At 42.9% G+C, this 22,296-nt stretch overlaps 1 protein-coding gene across 1 annotated transcript in view; it reads left to right on the forward strand.

Moving 5' to 3' along the window:
- LOC126184291 (putative uncharacterized protein DDB_G0285119) overlaps positions 1-22,296 on the forward strand; it is a 153,827-nt gene that overhangs the window by 23,075 nt on the left and 108,456 nt on the right. The window contains exon 4 of the mRNA XM_049926669.1: positions 17,897-17,980. Coding sequence (XP_049782626.1) covers positions 17,897-17,980 — 84 coding nt within the window. The remainder of the gene's footprint in view (positions 1-17,896; positions 17,981-22,296) is intronic.

Below are 22,296 nucleotides of genomic sequence, written 5' to 3' on the forward strand. Positions count from 1 at the left end.
TATGTTCTGGCCGGCCATTCGCTGGGTCTTATGGATGGCCAGTCGCTGTGATTTGAAGGGCGAGCGCGAAGGCGGCCTGCGATGTTTGCAGCGGGCCGCGCACGGAGAAGCGCGGCCAACGATGCATATCTCGGCGGCGCGTAATGGAGCGCGCCGCTGCTCGGTGCGGAGATTTTGATAGTGACGAATACCACACTTGTATTCCATAGTTCAGATTTTCAGCTGTACAGATGTTGTCGGTAAAAGGGCAAATACCACTAGGGACGCACCTCGTTTTGTTGCAGAGGAGTAGGTTATCAGTGAGCATACTAGGAGCGGTAACGATCTTACTTCAAGGGCACTGATAAGCACTTCCCCCTGGGGAACCACTGCGAATTGATCAAGGTCATCCAGGGGAACCTAAACCCCTATCTTCCCCCTCTCCTCCATTTTCACCCCTCCCCTTCCCCTCTAGACCAATGAGACACAAGTGCTCCCTCCATATCTTTATCTTGTATAACTGTGGTACATCAGTGGGTGGCTTCACTCTGGAGCTGGGCAGCACAGGGACAGGATAAGGCTGTGCCTGTTTGTTAGTAACAAGTTATTGTAATTACATTCTTGCATCACTTGATGCCTGTTTGTTAATAACAGATTAATATTGTGCTATTTTGGACATTAGAGGCACTAACAGGGGCCAGACGCAGGCAGATATGTAACTACGATCACTGTTCCACAGTTTTACGTATTTTTCCACACTTTTCATTTTTTCCGCACTTTTATCATATTACATGAGTTCTGTCCCACTGTCCTCAACGTTACGTCATCATCATGTCGTGTCGACGTCATGATGTTCTCTGGCAACCACAATGCAGCCTGTTCCCAATGTATTTAACACTGCTGAGCCACCACTTCATTACTATTGTGTGTGTGTGTGTGTGTGTGTGTGAGAGAGAGAGAGAGAGAGAGAGAGAGAGAGAGAGAGAGAGAGAGAGAGAGAGAGAGAGAGAGAGGGGGGGGGGTCATTTAAGTGTTAGAAATGAACAGGTTGGTAGAAATAATGCCATAATGATATATTATGCCAAAGGGCTATAAATAATATCGTAATTTATTGTACTGGACACTATGACTCTGCAGTGTGTGGCAGAATTAATGACGTCACGATATATTGTGCAAAAATGGCGCAAAAAGTTTGTCCTGTAAGTTGAAAGACTCAAACATGTTCATCACAAAGAAATAAAATATTTCTAAATCTGATTTTTGCATGTTGAAAGATGTTTCTGCAAAAAGTTAGTCCATCTACGCATCTAGGTGAATTGTGTGCGTCCTTCACTTGGGTGACATCAGGTGGGAAAACCTAGCGGAAATAGCACAGCTTGAAATGCAAAATCTTGCAAAGTCATCCCTACAGTACTACTATGCGTTTAAATGAGCTTGTTCTCATATTGGTAGAAATAATATTACAATAAACTCATGTTACTAAGGTGGTGATATAAAATAATGTATTCTGTGACGTTTATTGCTACAACAGAGGCAGCATAAGTGTAGGTGTGTGTTCCTAAGTCTAGATTGTGCGTCTTATTTTGTCAAAATACACATTTAGTTCTCCTCAAAACGGAATCAGTCATCTATACATTATGACGAACCTCCTTGCTAGGGTAGCATTATCACGTTTTTGCATATGGTTGTCGGTTTTCGATGTGTCATCTCGAATTTTTTTATAGTAATCGGGGACGATACTTTAATAAATGTACACCGCTAAGTATGAATTATTGGTGTGCAGACTAGCACTATGCTTGTTGCTTGTCCTTTGTGTACCCTCCCCCCACACCATGGCTCAGAGGTATTCCCTCTCTTGGTGGATAACTATCTATTCGTCGTAAGCAAATCAGTATGGGAGACGATATCTTCCCAGAGGCTTTTTTGCTAGTGTTAAGAATATGGAAAATTCTAGTGACAATAAACCAGAGCTCTTTATTCGCACGAAGTAATGAGTGTTATCGACAGGGGATCTCAAATTGATTCCATATTTCTAGACTCCCAGAAGACTTTTGATACCGTTCCTCAAGAGAGACTTCTAGTCAAATTGCGTGTCTATGTATGCTTCAACTGCGCTACTACACCCGAAATTTTCTCTCAGAAAGGGCACAGTTAGTAGTAATTGATGGAAAGGCGTCGAGTAAACAGAAATAATATCCGGCGTTCGCCAAGAAAGTGTTACAGAGCCTCTGCTGTTCCTAAGCTACATATACGATTTAAGAGATCATCCGAGCGGTCGTTTTAGATTTTTTGCAGATGATACTGTCATCAGAAGGTCAAAACCAATTGCAAAATGTCTTAGACACGATATCTTAAGGGCGCGAAAAGTGGCAATGTCTCTCAATAAGGAAAAGTCTGGGGTCACGCACATGAGTACAAAAAGAAACCCATTGAATTTTGATTACATAATAAATTACACAAATGTAAAAGCTGTCAGTTCGATTAAATACCTAGGGATTACAATTAGGAACAACTTAAGTTGCAACGATCTCGCAGATAATGTTCTTGAGAAGGCAAACCACATACTATGCTTAATTGGCAGAACACATAGAAGATGCAACAGGTCTGCTGAAGAGACTGCTTACACTACGCTTGTTCGTCTTCAGCTAGAGCAGTTATGTGCTGCTTGGAATTCTTACGAGATAGGACTGACGGAGGACGACGACGAAGTAGTTCGAAGGAGGTCAGCTCGTTTCGTATTATCGCGCAGCACAGGAGAGAGTGTCACGGATGTGATAAGCGATTTGGGATGGGATTCATTGAAACAAAGGCGTTTGCGAAATTTTTCACGAAATTTCAATCAACAACTTTCTCCTCTAAATGCGAAAATACTATATTATTGCCTGCCTACACAGGAAGAGATGATCATCACAGTAACATATGAGAAATCAGAGCACGTATGAAAGATTTAAGTGTTTATTTTTCCTGCGCTCTGCTAGAGAGTGGAACGGTAGAGAAATAGGCTGAAGGTGGCTTGATGAAGGTCCAATGAAGAGCGGCTAGTTTCGCCAGGGGATCGTTTAGTCGGCGCGAGAGCGTTACAGAGATTCTCAAGAAACTAGTGGCAGACGATAAAAGAGAGGCGTTGTTCGTCACTGAGAGATTTGCTATTAACATTTCGAGAGAACACTTTTCGGAAAAATTCAGACAACCTATTACTACTTCCAACGTACACCTCGCGAAATTAGCACGACGAGGAATTTCGAGAAATTAAAGCTAATACAGAGGCTAACCGACAACCATTCTTCCTAGGCGCCATTCACGAACAGGGAAGGGTGGATCAGTTAGTGGAACAAAAAGCACACTGTTAGGTGGCTTACAGAGAACGTGGTAGACGTAGATGAATGCAAAGGACTGCTCAAATGGTTGAAACGGCTCTGAGCACTATGGGACTTAACTTCTGAGGTCATGTCCCCTAGAACTTAGAAATACTTAAACCTAACCAACCTAAGGACATCACACACATCCATGCCCGAGACAAGATTCGAACCCACGACCGTAGCGGTCGCGCGGTTCCAGACTGTAGCGCCTAGGACCGCTCGGCCACTCTGGCCGGCAAAAAGGATTGCTATACATCTCTAGAGGGCTTGTTTGTTTTGCTGGCAAACATATAGAACTAATTATGCCGTCCTGATACGTAAAGGAGGCAATGCGTTTTGTGCAGACTTAGGCCATTACCTATTAACATTTTCCTATATGTAGTCCTAAGGTCGTTTGGCAATTTTGTCTATTGGGATGTAATACAAACTTTTATGTTCTTGATCAGGCGATCATGAAGTCTTTTTACTGTCATTAGTCCTAAAATTAGAATGTGTAATTGTCATACAGTATTTTTAGCTGGAGTGTACATGTTACGGAATATGGAAGACTGTAGTTTTAATGGACTGTTCGGTAATAGCAAGATGCAACACCATACCTCGATCCTCAGCCGGCCGCGGTGGTCTCGCGGTTCTAGGCGCTCAGTCCGGAACCGCGCGACTGCTACGGTCGCAGGTTCGAATCCTGCCTCGGGCATGGATGTGTGTGATGTCCTTAGGTTAGTTAGGTTTAAGTAGTTGTAAGTTTTAGGGGACTGATGACCACAGATGTTAAGTCCCGTGACCGAAATCAGTTGTTCCGCCATGTTACTAGAGTCTGCTACTTTCTATAGAACCAAGACTGGGGAAAACTGCTTTGTTATGCACTCGCAGATATGGCTGGCAGAAACATCATCTTACCAGTTGTATTAGGATTCCACCACTCAGCGCCAATGGCAGTAAGGTGTTGCAATTAAATACCTACGGTTATCCATCGAATCTATATTTATTTATGACAAACATAACAAGTTTAAGATTTTTGTGGTGTGTTACTATAAAATTACTCGTCAGTCTGAGACACTTACGAGGTATACTGTAGCCCTTATACAGGGTATTACAAAAAGGTACGGCCAAACTTTCAGGAAACATTCCTCACACACAAAGAAAGAAAATATGTTATGTGGACATGTGTCCGGAAACGCTTACTTTCCATGCTAGCGTTCATTTTATTACTTCTCTTCAAATCACATTAATCATGGAATGGAAACACACAGAAACAGAACGTACCAGCGTGACTTCAAACACTTTGTTACAGGAAATGTCCAAAATCTCCTCCGTTAGCGAGGATACATGCGTCCACCCTCCGTCGCATGGAATCCCTGATGCACTGATGCAGCCCTGGAGAATGGCGTATTGTATCACAGCCGTCCACAATACGAGTACGAAGAGTCTCTACATTTGGTACCGGGGTTGCGTAGACAAGAGCTTTCAAATGCACCCATAAATGAAAGTCAAGAGGGTTGAGGTCAGGAGAGCGTGGAGGCCATGGAATTGGTCCACCTCTACTAATCCATCGGTCACCGAATCTGTTGTTGAGAAGCATACGAACATTTCGACTGAAATGTGCAGGAGCTCCATCGTGCATGAACCACATGTTGTGTCGTACTTGTAAAGGCACATGTTCTAGCAGCACAGGTAGAGTGTCCCGTATGAATCATGATAACGTGCTCCATTGAGCGTAGGTGGAAGAACATGGGGCCCAATCAAGACATCACCAACAATGCCTGCCCAAACGTTCACAGAAAATATGTGTTGATGACGTGATTAAACAATTGCGTGTGGATTCTCGTCAGCCCACACATGTTGATTGTGAAAATTTACAATTTGATCACGTTGGAATGAAGCCTCATCCGTAAAGAGAACATTTGCACTGAAATGAGGATTGACACATTGTTGGATGAACGATTCGCAGAAGTGTACCCGTGGAGGACAATCAGCTGCTGATAGTGCCTGCACACGCTGTACATGGTACGGAAACAACTGGTTCTGCCGTAGCACTCTCCATACAGTGACGTGGTCTAAGTTACCTCGTACAGCAGCAACTTCTCTGACGCTGACATTAGGGTTATTGTCAACTGCACGAAGAATTGCCTCGTCCATTGCAGGTGTCCTCGTCGTTCTAGGTCTTCCTCAGTCGCGAGTCATAGGCTGGAATGTTCCGTGCTCCCTAAGACGCCGATCAATTGCTTCGAACGTCTTCCTGTCGGAACACCTTCGTTCTGGAAATCTGTCTCGATACAAACGTACCGCGCCACGGCTATTGCCCAGTGCTAATCCATACATCAAATGGGCATCTGCCAACTCCGCATTTGTAAACATTGCACTGACTGCAAAACCACGTTCGTGATGAACACTAACTTGTTGATGCTACGTACTGATGTGCTTGATGCTAGTACTGTAGAGCAAGCACCGAAGTCAACATTACCTTCCTTCAATTGGGCCAACTGGCGGTGAATCGAGGAAGTACAGTACATACTGACGAAAATAAATTAACTCTAACATGGAAATTAAGCGTTTCCGGACACATGTCCACATAACATCTCTTCTTTATTTGTGTGTGAGGAATGTTTCCTGAAAGTTTCGCCGTACCTTTTTGTAACACCCTGTATAAGCCTATTTTACTGCCAGTCCAGTGTTTAGGTACTTATATTTCCGAAAAAAATTTACACAAACGCCTGTGCGCATAGATTCATGCTTGTCCGAGCTATAGATCGCTTATTGCTTACAAGACGATTGCGCGATCATGACGCCTCTTCCTCAATTTTTCACACACACACACACACACACACACACACACACACACACACACACACACACACCATATGCTACCTTGTGCCACTCAAAAAAATTGGGCTAGATAGGAAAACATGTGTCAGAACGAGTCCTAATTCTCTCTTATCTTACTCTGGTTGCGAATGTCAATTCTCAATAGTGTTTCCATGAAAAGTGCGTTGTTCAATTTGAGTTCACGTAATGCTAGCATGTTGTTTGAATCTACCGGTAACAAGTTCAGCATTACGTTATTGCTTTTCGGAAAAGTCTTCAACTTAGTAAGGAGTGTTTTACAGCATTTCTGCAAGAAGCGAAAGATTCATTGCTATGAAGCGTGGGCAGCAACCTTATCAACCACATTACGGTATTTTCTCGTCCGTCTGAGACTCTAACCAGGTTATATTAATTGATATGGTATAAAATTATCGCGCAACCTATCTTAAAGGTATGGTCCCTAAACAAATTACCCAGAAGAGTGCTAGCTATAAGAGGAAAACATCACATGCGAGTTTTATGGGCATTTGCCAACGGAATTACCACATTTACCGCCTTTCAAGAGTCCAAAAAAAGGAGGAAGAAGAAGAAGAAGAAGAAGAAGAAGAAGAAGGTTTGTGTTGTCCTACCTACTGCCTTCTCCTGTTGGCAGCGTCAGGCTATGGACTTGGCTCCGATATTAGCTGATTTGTGCTTAGTCTGCAATGACATTGTCATAGGTGGGACGTTGTTGGAGCTCTAACGATATATGGGAACCCGGAGAGAGGAGGATTTGTGAGAAAAACTTAACGTCCAGCGCTTTAAAACGTTCGGTGCCCTCACCCCACCAGACGTGAAAGCTCGGGATACGGCTACCACGCCTGGCGGGGGGCACTGAACGTGTTAAACGTCATGATATTTTTGCACAGAGTACATATAGCAATGTATCAATCTGTTTTTATCAGTAAATACTGTATGGGCAAATCCAGCAGCTCACAGATGTACTGAACAACATACATGAGCCATGTAATAAAAATTATTTTAGAACGTTTTTAAAGTGTCCTTCATTCAGCGTCCACTGGCTGTCATGCGTCTTCGGCAGGTGGCACACAACTTGCCTTAACAATCACATGATTCCTGCGATGCCACCATATTGTGGGATGTACTCGGAACCTGTTTCTTCACCGGTCGCTGGGCGGGCTCTGATTCTGAACGCTGTAATCGCGGTTTGGGGAAGGAATTTCTTGTCCGTTATTGTTAGATAAACACACATGATAGTCATTCCCCCCCCCCATTTATCAGTTTTCATGGGACGTTTTTCGCCTGTTACCATCAATCAAAACCGTACGCTGAAACCGTGGGGCTTCTTCCCTGTGGCTAGGCATTTCACTTACCTCTGATCTACTTGGTAAGTCGCGGTTGTGGAGAGAGCGTTCGTTTCAGGGCGTTTAGGGACTGAGAAGAAAAAAATTGTTCAAATGGCTCTGAGCACTATGTGACTTAATATCTGAGGTCATCAGTCCCCTAGAACTGTGGATGTAGACTTAGATAGATTGAGACTGTTAATTAATCTCGGTGAAGTTAAGCATCAAAGGTCGGTCAGAAATAGTTACTGGGTGCTTTCATAGACCACCTGTGTCAGGAGCTGTAGTTGTAGAGCGCTTCAGAGAGAAGTTGTAGAATATTGTTAATAACTTTTCTGATCATGACATTGTAATAAGGGGTGACTTCAACTTGCCAGGTATAAATTGGGAGAGTTATGCTATCAAAACTGTTGATAGAGACAGGAGTTCGTGCGACGTTATTCTGAATGTATTGTCTGAAAATTATTTCTCGCAGATAATTAGAAAACGAATTCGAGAAGGAAGCGTCTTAGACCTCCCAACTACAAACATTCTTGAACTTGTCGAATCAGTTCACGTAGAGGAAGGTACCAGTGGTCGTAAGTCTGTGAGAGCAACTACGACTATGTGTAAAGACTCACCGTGGTTTAATAGCCGTGTTAGAAAAATGCTATGAAACAAAGAGAGCCTCATCACAGATTCAAGAGAAGTCAAAATCTAGCAGAGAAACAATAGCTGAACTAAGCGAAAATGAGCTTAAGAAGAAGATCAATGAAACAAGCGTTTGATGACGTTAAAGTAAATTTTTTCAATCGGTCTGACTGAAAATAAAGTCAGTAAGCAGGTCGTAATCATCTATTCAGTCACCCAATGACCATAAAGGCACTGAAACGGAGGGTAGCAGAAGAGAAGGCCAAAATACCGAATTCGGTCTTCCGAAATTGTTACATCGCGGAAAATCGTAATAGTTCCCTAATTTCAATCATCGTACGGACGTTGGAATACCAGATACTGAGATAACCGATTGCGGAATAGAAAAGCAACTGCAATCAATTAATAGTGGAAAGGCATCAGGATCAGTTGAGACACCTGTAAGATTCTACATAGATTGTCCGAAAGAATCCCCTCCTAGAAACAGTTAATTGTAGATCACTGGAGCAATGAAGGGAACCTAACGATTGGAAAAAAAGAGCAGGTCATTCTATTATTCAGGAAAGGCCGTGGGACAGATGCACACAACTTTAGGTGTATATCAGTGACGTCAATCAGTTGCAGAATTATGGAACATGTTTCATGCTAAGGAATGGTGACGTTTTTGGAGAATGAAAATCTCCTCTACAAAAACCAACATGAACGCCGCAAGCAGAGATCTTGGAAAACTCAGCTCGCTCTGTGTCTCCATGACATCCATAGCGCTGTGGATATCGGTGCTCAGGTTGGTGCATTGTTTGTTGCTGCAGGAATGAATTCAACACCGTCCCACACTGCCGCCTAGTAAAAAACGTACAAATTTACCGAGTAATGGACCAGATTAGCGACTGGATTCAGCATTTCCTTACAGATAGAACTCAACGTATTGCTTAACTATCCACAGTGACCATAAGTTGAATGATTACGTAAAAAACATGTAGCAGGAAGAGCAGACCCAGGCTCATAGGAAAATTTTTAAGAACTGAGTATGGTTCATCAGTCTGGGTCCCGTAGCAGGTAGGACTGGTAGAAGGGATAGAGAAGATCCAACGAAGAGCGTCGCATTTCATCACGGGATCGTATAGTCGGCGTGAGTATGTTACAGAACAAAATCCAGTGGCAGTCGCTGCAGGAGAGACGTTATGCATTACGGACAGGTTTACTACTGAAATTTCGAGAGAATACTTTCCAGAAACAGTCGGGCAACATAATACTGTTCTCCTCGCACATATCGCGAAGTGACCACGATGAAAAATTCGAGAAACTGGAGCCAATACAGAGGCTTACCGACAACCATTCTTCCCACACGCCATTCGCCAGTCTAACAGGTAAGGGAGGAGCAGTTAGTGGCACGAGAAGTACCCTCCGGCACACTAGGTCAGGTGGCTTGCAGAGTATAGATTTAGATGTAGATGCAGACGTAGATGAAGAGACCCTAATGGCTCCACCCAGTATACCAGAGAAGAAATCGTGGTCGCGCTGCTCTCCGGAGGGGTACGATCACGTATAGTGGGGTTGCAGGCCGAAGATTTAGTTGGAGAAGGGTTGAATCGACCGTGGGGTGTGAGCAGTGTCACAGGTTATGGAGAATGTCGTCCTGTTCCTTATAGCACTGTGACCATTCTCTTCCATAGCGAAATATGAGGTAATCAACGCCTCAAAGGGAGCGGGGATTTCATTGACGTCCTTTGTACCACCCCCTGAGACCTTTTCTTGTCGATACTGAGCGGCAGTGTGTCTGAAATGTTTTCCTCGGCCACCCACAAGAAATGTTCGAATGTGTGTGAATTCCTAAGGAACCAAACTGCTTAGGTCATCGGTCCTTAGACTTACACACCACTTAACCTAACTTAAACTAACTTACGCTAAGAACAACATACACACCCATGCCCGAGGAAGGATTCGAACCTCCGGCGGGAGGGGCCGCACAGTCCGTGTCATAACGCCTCAAACCACGCGGCCCACCCACAAGAAAATCGGGTAATTTCAATTCGAGGCATTACAGTTCTGACCTCCTTCGTAGAGGTGTCCAAAGAATAGGTGAAATGTGGGTAAGATAGGGTGTGATGACGTCACCATCGTGTGATATGTCCACGGTGGCGTTGGCAGAATCGGGGCGAATTTTGGTGCCACTGTGACATCGTTAACCCACCTTACACGGAACATGAACTTCTGAGCTTTGGCGTGAGCGCGCTGTACCATGCATATTTATGGAAGTATGTAGAGGTGAACTTTCGTGAGTTGATAATTTACTCGGAAATCTGTGTTTTAGTTTAGATGCTTTCATCTTATGTGTCACCTGTAGTGTTATAGAAAACCACATAGCAAATGGCGCAGCTTATTCGCCACTTTTAAGGAGTGCAGTTAACTGTACTTAATTAACAGATGGAGCGATAATTAACAAACATTCTAACTTCGAGTAGAGGACGTCTCTGAACTGTATCGAGTGATAATTACGATAGGAAAACTTCAGTAAATTATAAAAAATATTAATTTGAGGATTTGAACTTTTCTTCTATACGCTGATTTCTTAAAACAGTAAACTTTCATTTATTGTCATAGTTCCTCACGCCTTTTGATTATAAATACAGAGTTAGAACATTTTATTCCAGTTAGGTGATCTGGATTGTGGACTTGCAGACTGGATATTAACAGCAGGCTTCTCGATTACTTTATGGATGTGCGCTCAAATAATTTTCAAGCAATCTGCAATCGTTAGTGGTATTTAAAATCGTACAAACGCATACTAAATCCACCAAGAACAAACAATATCTGATTGTGCAATAACAAAACACATAACCCGCCGTCTCCTGGAGTGTTCCCGATATTGAGGTCCTGAAGATTATGACTTCCTTTCAGGTTAATTCACCAAATCAGCTTTATGGCTGTCGCTCTCAACAGTTGTATAGATAATTTCAGGAGTACCGCGAGGAAGTGTGATAGGAACCGTTACTATTTACATCCCGTATATAAATGATGTAGCAGAGTGGGTTGAACGCTCTTTAAGGCTGTTTGCGGAAGGTGTGTATAAGAATGTAGCAACACCAGAAGACAGTAACGATTTGCAGAAGGACCTACAGAGGATTGATGAATGGTGCAGGCTCTGGTAGTTGACCCTGAGCGTAAATACGTAAATGCAGCATACTGCTCATAAATAGGAAAACACGTCCACTACCCTACAGTTAAACTATTTATGACAAACTGTTGGAAACAAGAGTAACTATCCACAGCGACCTTAATTGGAATGACACACAAACCAAACAGTAGGAAAAGCAGATGTCAGATTAGTAGCAACAGTCCTAAAGAAATGTAAGTTATCCACTAAGGAAGCGCTTACAAGGCGCTTGTTCCACCCATTCTTGAGTATTGTTCATCACTGTTGGACTATTACCAGATTGGACTGATAGAGCAGATCCATCGAAGAGCGGCACGTTTTTCCTCGGGATCGTTTAGCTGCCGCGAGAGTGTTAGAGATTCTCAACGACTTCCAGTTGCAGACGATACAAGAGAGGCGTTATGCATCATGGAGAAGTTGAAATTTCGAGAGAGTACTTTCCAGTAAGAGTCAGACAACATATTACTTATTCCCACGTACGCCTCGTGAAATGACCTCTGTTACGGCGTAAAATCAAGCGTCGGCACGCCAGTCGGGAACGATAAAGAAGAGATGGTTGTGAGCATATGTCAACCAATCGCACGCTGACAGACCCCTCTCAAGAACGACAACGCGACAGCAGCGGCCCCTACGTGAAGAGGACATAAGCACCGTGTCCGACTGGTCGCGGCCTAGTTCCACAGTAGCTTCAAGATTAGCGAGTTGGATAGAAGCGTCAACGCTCGTTACTTTGCATGTACTGTTAATGTCACACGGACTTAGGATTGCTTGTACTGAAGACCACTGCTTATTTTGTCTGTCATCCTTTGATTGCGACGCATCTGTGTAACACAGGTTAAGTACTGTATTTTTTCATCTACATCTACATCCATACTCCGCAAGCCATCTGACGGTGTGTGGCGGAGAGTACCTTGAGTACCTCTATCGGTTCTCCCTTCTATTCCAGTCTCGTATTGTTCGTGGAAAGAAGGATTGCCGGTATGCTTCTGTGTGGGCTCTAATCTCTCTGATTTTATCCTCATGGTCTCTTCGCGAGATATACGTAGGAGGGAGCAATATACTGCTTGACTCTTCGGTGAAGGTATGTTCTCGAAACTTTAACAAAAGCCCGTACCGAGCTACTGATCGTCTCTCCTGCAGAGTCTTCCACTGGCGTTTATCTATCATCTCCGTAACGCTTTCGCGATTACTAAACGATCCTGTAACGAAGCGCGCTGCTCTCCGTTGGGTCTTCTCTATCTCCTCTATCAACCCTATCTGGTACGGATCCCACACTGCTGAGCAGTATTCAAGCAGTGGGCGAACAAGCGTACTGTAACCCACTTCCTTTGTTTTCGGATTGCATTTCCTTAGGATTCTTCCAATGAATCTCAGTCTGGCATCTGCTTTACCAACGATCAACTTTATATGATCATTCCATTTTAAATCACTCCTAATGCTTACTCCCAGATAATTTATGGAATTAACTGCTTCCAGTTGCTGACCTGCTATTTTGTAGCTAAATGATAAGGGATCTATCTTTCCATGTATTCGCAGCACATTACACTTGTCTACATTGAGATTCAATTGCCATTCCCTGCACCATGCGTCAATTCGCTGCAGATCCTCCTGCATTTCAGTACAATTTTCCATTGTCACAACCTCTCGATATACCACAGCATCATCCGCAAAAAGCCTCAGTGAACTTCCGATGTCATCCACAAGGTCATTTATGTATATTGTGGATAGCAACGGTCCTACGACACTCCCCTGCGGCACACCTGAAATCACTCTTACTTCGGAAGACTTCTCTCCATTGAGAATGACATGCTGCGTTCTGTTATCTAGGAACTCTTGAATCCAATCACACAATTGGTCTGATAGTCCATATGCTCTTACTTTGTTCATTAAACGACTGTGGGGAACTGTATCGAACGCCTTGCGGAAGTCAAGAAACACGGCATCTACCTGTGAACCAATGTCTATGGCCCTCTGAGTCTCGTGGACGAATAGCGCGAGCTGTGTTTCACACGACCGTCTTTTTCGAAACCCATGCTGATTCCTACAGAGTAGATTTCTAGTCTCCAGAAAAGTCGTTATACTCGAACATAATACGTGTTCCAAAATTCTACAACTGATAAAACTCATTAATACGATTTTTTTGAATGTTGTCTAGCGATCGGAGAAAGCAGGTTTCCTTCGCGTAATCATGCGATCATACGATCATACTCGCTTCATAAACGTATTACCTTCATCCTTTCTCTACTGTTTCTAGTTCCCTTAAGACAATAACAAGGCTGTACGACTGTCACTTACCAGTTGGGATAGAACCCACTTACCAAAGCTGTGTCGGCCACTTGTGTGCTTGCAAGAAAAACTTAAAGCTAACAATGTCGTTACAACTATACTATGGGGATACTGCATACATTTTTAAGAGGATATTCTTTTTGTCCTAGTAATTACTTTACCATACTGGAGGGGTCGCCATTATCTAACACGTGTGAGACTGGTTCTGATCTATCTTCCTACCACAGTTGTGCAAGGACGCTCTGTGAGTGTGTTAGGGATTTGGAGTTGAACCTACGGCCTATAAGGGAGGAAGATACCATCTCACGCATGCGGAGTTCAGAAGAGTGCAGCAGTATGGACAGTGATGTCATCAGGCAATAATTTCAATGTCGATCCCACTACTCCGCCCGTAAAGAAACGTTATCGCTAACAGAAATTAGTGTACGGGTTCAGGCATAACTGTAGGTTAGCGAAAATGAAAATCTTAGATTTTCGTTATTGAGTTTTATTTTTATTCTAAGTATGGCTTCATGAAATAACAATGATAGCAAAATTACGTACAGGATGGTAAAATATTGCGGTTGACAACTGCGAAGCGAAGTTCCTAACTGTTATAAGGTTCTTTAATGGTAAGATGATTCATGACAGTGTTTGGGGGTCGATAAAATACGAGCAAATGAAATACAATTGGGGCCAGAGATTTCAATTATGCTAAAATGCACAACGGAAATACCCAAAATTGAATGGGGGTCGGTAAAGAGCAATCAAAAAGAAGTACACAGTTAAAAAAATTCCATAACTTAAGAGTATAAAGCACTCTACCATGGTTGATAAATTCTTTTTGTTAAACTGGGTATGTTGCTCTTCCGCTTCATTTAAGCCCTACAGTCGTGAATATATTTAACTACAGGTCATGGATGAATGTACTAAAATTAGGAAAGACGGAGACGATCGCAGAACTGAGTGTCAATTGAATATCATTTGCTGACGTAGCGCAAGCACTCATGTTGACCTTCCTTCAGTGGTGACAGTGGCTGCTGTTGGCACGAGCTGTGAACCTGAGGATCTGTCCTAAGTCTCTGTCTACTGTTCAACGCCAGTTGGATACATTTCCTACATCTTTGGTGAAGCCCAGACTCCTAATTATTTCCTAGCTAAATTAATTGGCATGGTACACGCTATTTGGCTGGAATAGTGCATACGTCGTTGCAAGCGTTAACTGTCAAGGCTCAGTGCGATTCTCCATACTAGGAGACTTTGGAGTCTAACTCCTTATGAGTTAAGACGAGGCTGTGAACAAGTGTTCACATAATGACTCTAGTAATCGTCTCAGCATGGCGCGAGTCATCTTGCACAAATACTGCAAGAGAAGAAGCCAATTAATCTGTCTGCAATTTGCCTATATCAAAGCTGGTGGCCACGCATTTTCTTTCTTGCCAATCAGAGCATTTGTACTTGCTATGACTCCACCCACTAGAGTTTTGTAGCCTATCATAGGCGTCGTTTCTTCTGTAGGGCAGAGTTTAACTTCTGCTACATAATACTGAGATAAGCAGCCTTTTCTTTCATGTGAGTTTAAACACAGATGGCTACAGTGAGTCACCAATGTTTTGAGTTGGGTTTCTCCGCACGTTTATCTGGCATTTCCCGCTGTGTTCCTGTAGACAGGTTTCCCGAAGTCTCATCGTTAAAAGCAGGGAACATGGATGCTTTTGCTGGCGGCCTACACAGTGGCTCCAGCATCTCATTGTGTACGCTAGGTATCATGCTGTGAAAGTGTCAGCTGAATGTGGGACGGGCATTCACTTGTAAGAATTCTCCTTCCCTCAGAAATGCGTCTCATAGCTTGGGACTGGGAAATTACTTGCATGATATTACTTGTATGTGTGTTAGTGGTTTATACTCATGAAATGTCAATTTGTTTATTTGCTTCACTTATCAATAAAATTTACACATTTTCACGTAACTATGTCATGTGATATATCGAGTTAACCGGAACTGTTTCACAAATTCAGTGTAAGGTGTATTACTTGTTTGACACCTTACACAGTTTGTCTCTCTAAACTATCGCCTCATCCGGGAAAGAACAGAACAATTCATGTTAAGTCATCAGGCTCCAAGAGTTTTCGACTCCTCCTTCCATTCTTCCTATGGCCCTTGACCTCAGATTGTCTGGTAGACATCTTCTCTGTGCCATATTGCACCATCTGTGACTGTGTACACAGCGATTGTGGATGTGAGACTACCTGGCAAACAGCACTCCGTTTGACAGGTGCCCTGATATCATCATTGGCGTTGTTTCCCGTTGACTGAAATGTCATTTTCCATGTAGAACACGATCGTACAGATATCTGTTGACAGTTTGTGTGATTGTATCGTGAATTGGACACAGGACGGGGAAACAGCTGTTTGTTACTTTAATTTTTGACTCCAGTGCACGTAAATAGTCCCACTCATATTGCATACTGCACTTTAGCACCAGCGTTTTGAGCGCTTTCAGATTCCGTTATTACATCAGTCACCATCTGGTTCTAAGTCTAAGTTCACACACTTTCGACTTGCTGGAAGGCATGTTGTAAGTATTGGCAAAGAGCAATACTCTGGAACCACTTAATTACAGCTTGGCATGTTGAGGAGAAACTGATGGTTGCTGTGGATATTCCTGCCGCGTTTCCTGAACACACAGTTCAGGTATCTGCTGCTGCTGTTGCTGCTGGTATGAAGGAGACTCGAATGGTAGATACGATAAATCTGGTGGGCTATTGTGGGATGCTGCTATTGTGGTGGTGCAGACAATAGAAACTCAAACACTTGCTTGTCCTGGTCCACTATTTCTGGTGGTGTCGTGTTAAAGGGCATTGATCTTTTAAAAACAAAAATATTAAGTAAAGACACACAAAAAACCTTTCACTAAGACGTACAAACCACCAATGATGAAACTCTCAGAATTGCAATAGTGATAAAAGGGGCGACGGGGGAGGTGGAACGGTTGGTTTTCCCGCCATTTTTAGGCATGCAACTGGCCTGTATGCATGTGTGGACACGTGACAGATTAAATACTGACCTTGAATGAATTTTCTCCTCCCCTTCTCTTTGTCCATTGTATCCACCCTCCTCTCATTCACCAGCTCCTCCTTTCCACCCCTCTACGTCCATTTCTCCCTCTCCCCTCTGTCCATCAACTCCTCCCGCTCTCTCTGACCTTGAGCCTTGTTCGTTGTTCTTGCAAATTCAGATTCCGTAATAGTATTCTAATAATAAGCTGATAAGCCATAAATACAATTTTCCTTTTATCTTGCAAACCATATGTATGGAAGAAACGATTTCTCTAATGGTTTAAATGCCCCACAGTTTTGGTTAAAAAAAAGCACATTGTCACAGCAGAGCACAGTGCGCCACTTCCTTTCTCGCAGTCGGTTTAACGGAAGACGCGTACATTGCTGTTTAAAAAGTGTAACCTATCTGTGTATGAATCTTTATCAGAGTACTTTGTGAAAATTTGAAGAAAATCGGCCATGCAGTTTTCGATACTCGTGGTAAGAAAGCGTCTTCTCTACATATTACACATTTATTTATATAATAATCATATTCAAAACAAAATATATAGACTCTGTCTGTCCCAATGTTCATTGGAGTATTGTGCATATATTCGAAGTAAATTGGTTAAGTACTTTCCGAGATTTTTGGTAACAACGTTAAACAACGACTATTCTTTATATATTAGTACTGTAAATTGTAGCATATAACGTCTTGAAGTGTGATTGTGTTTGCTGTTAAGGTAGTCTTTGAGTGAAATTAGAGTCCAGTTTGATGGATAAATTTATATTTGAAATACATTTCTACTCACTTGGACAATTTTTGTTACTGATGTCAGTGGCGGTTCGCAACAACACATTCGCAGTTAACTTTCAAACGTCTCGTCTATGGAGATATGTTTACTAGAACGTATTTAATTCCTTTATCGTATACTTTCACTCGGGTCACTTCTCACAACGAATTATGAAACGCCCTGTATACAGGTTTTCCTCTTAGTTGCCTCTGATGTCGCCCCCCCCCCCCCCCATTCCTCACCAACTAGGTATCCCAAGGGGCCGATTGTGTCACTCGAGCCGTAAATCAGCCGTTTCTACCATTTATCTCCAGGTGTGCACAAAGGAACTAAAAATCCGTGTAACCGTAAATATTGTAAAAACAAATGTATGGGTATACGGATTACAAAAGTGCAGTCTTCTTCTTAAACGCTTTCATTTGTTAATGGCAGATGGTCTCTTGTAACCAGTCTCTCTGTGTATCTGGTGATTAACTATGCCAAACATGAGCTTATTACATACTGTGATGTTTATAGCTACCTTTATTTTCAGATCCAATTGAAGCTGCACAGCCAGCCAGTGGAGGTAACGACGAAAATCAGGCAGATACAAAACCCAACATCAAAATTGAGCCTGGTAAGTACTGATGATAATTAAATGTGATTTGATAACTCTCATATATATGTTGGTGCAGGGAGTATGAATTAAAATCAGAGCACTGCTGGTCATCAGTTCCTAAAAGTGTAATATTTCAAAGACGGTTGGGATGTAAGGACGGTGGGCTCTTGTGTATGTTAAAAAAATTTATGACATATGGTTGTAGGACCATGCAAAACTAGTAGCCTTCCTTTAATTTCTGTGGTAAGTTGCATGTTCCTAAATAGTATCAGTTGCATTCTGCTAATGACTGTTTTGATTAATATCTGCGAACAAAAATTACTGAATATCGGAACCATTTTTAGAATCCACTGTATACTGAAGTGATAAATGTCATGGCATGCTTTCTAAAATCTCCTCCGACATCCTTTCGACCGGCGTAATGGAGCAAGTCGATGCGGCATGACTCAACAAGTCGTTGGGAGTTCCCTGCAGAAGTACTGATCCAAGCTGCCTCTAAAGCTGTCCATAATTGCAAAAGTGTTCTCGCTGCACAATTTTGTGCACAAATTCACCTCCCGATTATGTCTCGCTGCGCAGAGTTGACATGTGGTGTGTGGCGCAATGTCACGGACTGTGTGGTCCCTCTCGCCGGAGGTTCGAGTCCTCCCTCGGGCATGGGTGTGTGTGTTGTTCGTAGCATAAGTTAGTTGGAGTAGTGTGTAAATCTAGGGACTCATGACCTCAACAGTTTGTCCCTTAGGAATTCACACACATTTGAAGATTCGATTATGTGCCATAAATGGTCAATGCGATTCATGCCGCTCGATTTGGTTGACCAAATCATTCGCTCCAATTTTCCAGAGTGCTCTTCAAACCAATAGCGAGCATTTGTGGAACAGTGACATGGCCCATTGTTATCCATAAAAACTGCGTCTTTGACAACATGAAGTCCACGAATGGCTTCAAATGTTCTCCAAGCAGCCAAACATAGCCATTTACAGTCAGTGATCGTTTCAGTTGGACCAGAGCACTATGTCCACTCCATGTAATCACAACCAACACTGTTACGGAGCCACCATAAGCTTCCACAATGCTATGTTGATGACCTGGGTTCTTGGCATTGGGAGGGGTCAAGAGTTCTACTATCAATACTGAACAACTGGAATCAGGACTCACCTGATCAGGCCACGGTTTTCCAGACGTCTGGGATCCAACCCATATCATCACAAGCCCAGGAGAGACGCTGCAGGTGATGTCATGCTGTTAGTGAAGGCACTCGCGTCAGGCGATTACTGCGATAGATCTTGAACGCCAAATTACGCCACACAACGGATACGTTCATCGCACCCCCAGCATTGGTTTCTGAGGTTATTTCACGCAGTGTTTCCTATCCGTTAGCACTGGCGTCTCTACGCAACTATCGCTTCTCTCACTCGTTAAAGGAATGCCGTCAGTCACTACATTGTCCATCGTGAGAGGTAATGCCGGAATTGTGGTATTCGCAGCACACCGTTGACTCTGTGGATTTCAGAATATTGAAATCACTAATGATTTCTGGAACTGAAAGTCCCATGCATCTAGCCCCAGCCACCATTCCTCGTTCCAAGTCTGTTAATGACCTTCGTGCGGCCGTAATCACGTCGAAAACTGGCTCAAATGGCTCTGAGCACTATGGGACTTAACATCTTAGGTCATCAGTCCCCTAGAACTTAGAACTACTTAAACCTAAGTAACCTAAGGACATCACACACATCCATGCCTGAGGCAGGATTCGAACCTGCGACCATAGCAGTCCCACGGTTCCGGACTGCAGCACCTAAAACCGCACGGCCACCACGGCCGGCAACTGTTTTACATGAATTACCTGAGTACAAATGACAGCTCTGCCCATGTGCTCCCCGTTTATACCGTATGTACACGATACAACTGGAATCTGTATATGTGCATGCCAGTGCCAATGACTTTTTTCACCACAGTGTATGTGTTCCTACTCTTCCTAACTTACTGGATCTGAAATATACACCCATCAGTCCATAAAGTTTTGAGACTGACTTAATAAAAGCTACAGAAAAGTTAAAATGGTGGCTTTGTGCTTCAGGTATTATACACAGTATCTCGTCACTTGAGTACAACGCACAGAACGTTCATACAGCCATCTGAAACTGTTGTTCAGCTCGCACGTCACGGTAAATTAACTGTCGGTTTGCAGTGACCCTTCATGAGAAATTCTATACTTTATCGTTTTGTGGTATGTTCGTATTAACATCATCTAGTCTCTGCTCCCGAGATGATGTTTTTCCAGGAATGAAGTGTCCGTGTTCTGGTTTTGAATCAAGTCACGGCAGATGTCCACGCATCTCATAAGGAGTCCTGGCAAAGTCATAACAGTCTACAGAATGTCTTCAACACTTGATTTAGAGATACTCAATCGTTCTGATTTGTGACAAAACAATGTTGAGACCCTATGGCCTCACGAATGCTGCTTAACAATGAGTGTTCACAATGCTGCATCACATGCGCATCTGGTGTTTACAGTTGTTAGTTCAAACTGCCACCCTAGTTACAGCACGGATGCCACCTATACTCCAGGAATGGAATCACTCTCGGAATTTTTTGGCTGGACGGTGTAAGATGTGTAAAGCTGATGCTTACAGTTTAGCAAAAGACAAGTACAAAATGGTTCAAATGGCTCTGAGCACTATGGGCCTTAACTTCTGAGGTCATCAGTCCCCTAGAACGTAGAACTACTTAAACCTAACCAACCTAAGGACATCACACATATGCATGCCCGAAGCAGGATTCGAACCTGCGACCTTAGCGGTCGCGCGGTTCCAGACTGTAGCGCCTAGAACCGCTCGGTCACTCCGGCCGGCCGAAAAGTACATTTTAATATTCGTTATCCACTCTTGTTACCGTCGTGTTCTGTCTTGGATAGCTTAACTGAGGTGTTATATTCTGTTGATACTATCAGTGGAACGTTGTGAACGTAGCCGAACCGACTCGGCGTTCTGGCTTTCCCCAGCAGTGCTCTATTCCGATCAGGTGTGTGAGAAGGCAATGTCTCGAAGGCTGCACACGCGCGAAACTTAGGAAGACGTGTTTGTATTACAGTGCAACTACTTCTAAGAGGCAAATACTGCAGCATGTATTATAAGGAAGAGTATATCACTTGTGTTTACTTTCAACTTTTTATTTTTCTACCAAAGCAGTAAGTTTTATAACTCGATTGAATAAATACATTAGATGCGAGGAGAGCTACAAAAATCTTACATCCGTGTATTTGACATCAAGTTGTTATGCTTATACTAGTATTTGTCTTAGAGTATGTAATGTAGCTGTAACTGTGGTTCGTGGTATAGTCAAAAGCATGGAGCTATGCAGACTAAAATCTGTTGAATTTGAACGTTGGTGGGACTTCGTCAATTTCGCAACAAGGAAAAAAAAAAAGCTGCTTCTCTGTGCAGTCGAAAATATTGCTCTTAGGGTAACATCTAATAGAAATCTTGTAAATTCGTGGATTGGACAAACAGGTCGTTGATCAGGGTGCTACACTATACATCATTCAGCCAAAGTGGGAAGTAATGAGGTACATAAGCAGCCAAAAGCTAGAATATTAGACAATAAATCAAAATCGGTCTTCTAATGCTTTAGAATCTGTTTGAGGATTCATCAGGAAATGTTTCAGTTACTGTATCGTAGTCAGTCATGTCTGGTCCACAAATGACTGCATTAAGTTACAGCAAATATTCGATGACATGGACTTTAAAGTGAGTTTTCGAGAGGACTGCTTTATATTTGATAGCATCAGTGTTGTCCGCCATATCTGTTTCTAAATGATTCTCCCCTTTGCATTAGGACAGTTAATGAATTCAAATAATTGGTGATGCAGAACATGAAAGATTTCGCCACCACTCAAATTAGCCATAACTCAGTTTTTTCTCGTAATGGGCGCCTTCAGTTCAACCAGCATTCACTGTCATTCGTCAGAAGACAACTACATGATATCGTCTTTCTTCCTGGTGTCGTAATGACACTCCAGTCAGTGTTTTTTCCAGTTGTGGTGTCTGAGCCGTTTACTCTTCGCTATTTGTGAGTGGTGCAAAGGATGTTCACAGGTCCTGTTGCTGTCTGAATGAAAAGAGACAGTCTAGCGAACTATCGAATCCTTTAAAATGGATGAGAATGAGAGAACGAGAGATGAATGAGAATTGTCGCTTCTCATAAGGGGCGGGTGCTGCATGTTTGCTATGAAATGACATTATAGTACGATGCAGAAGGAATTAAATGATTTAGGTTATGTTGAGAGAGCAGAAAATAACAACGATCGACAGACGGGAGTCATAGTTCTGGAC

This window comes from Schistocerca cancellata, chromosome 4 (assembly GCF_023864275.1).
Source record: "Schistocerca cancellata isolate TAMUIC-IGC-003103 chromosome 4, iqSchCanc2.1, whole genome shotgun sequence".
In the NCBI taxonomy this organism is placed as follows: Eukaryota; Metazoa; Arthropoda; class Insecta; order Orthoptera; family Acrididae; genus Schistocerca; species Schistocerca cancellata.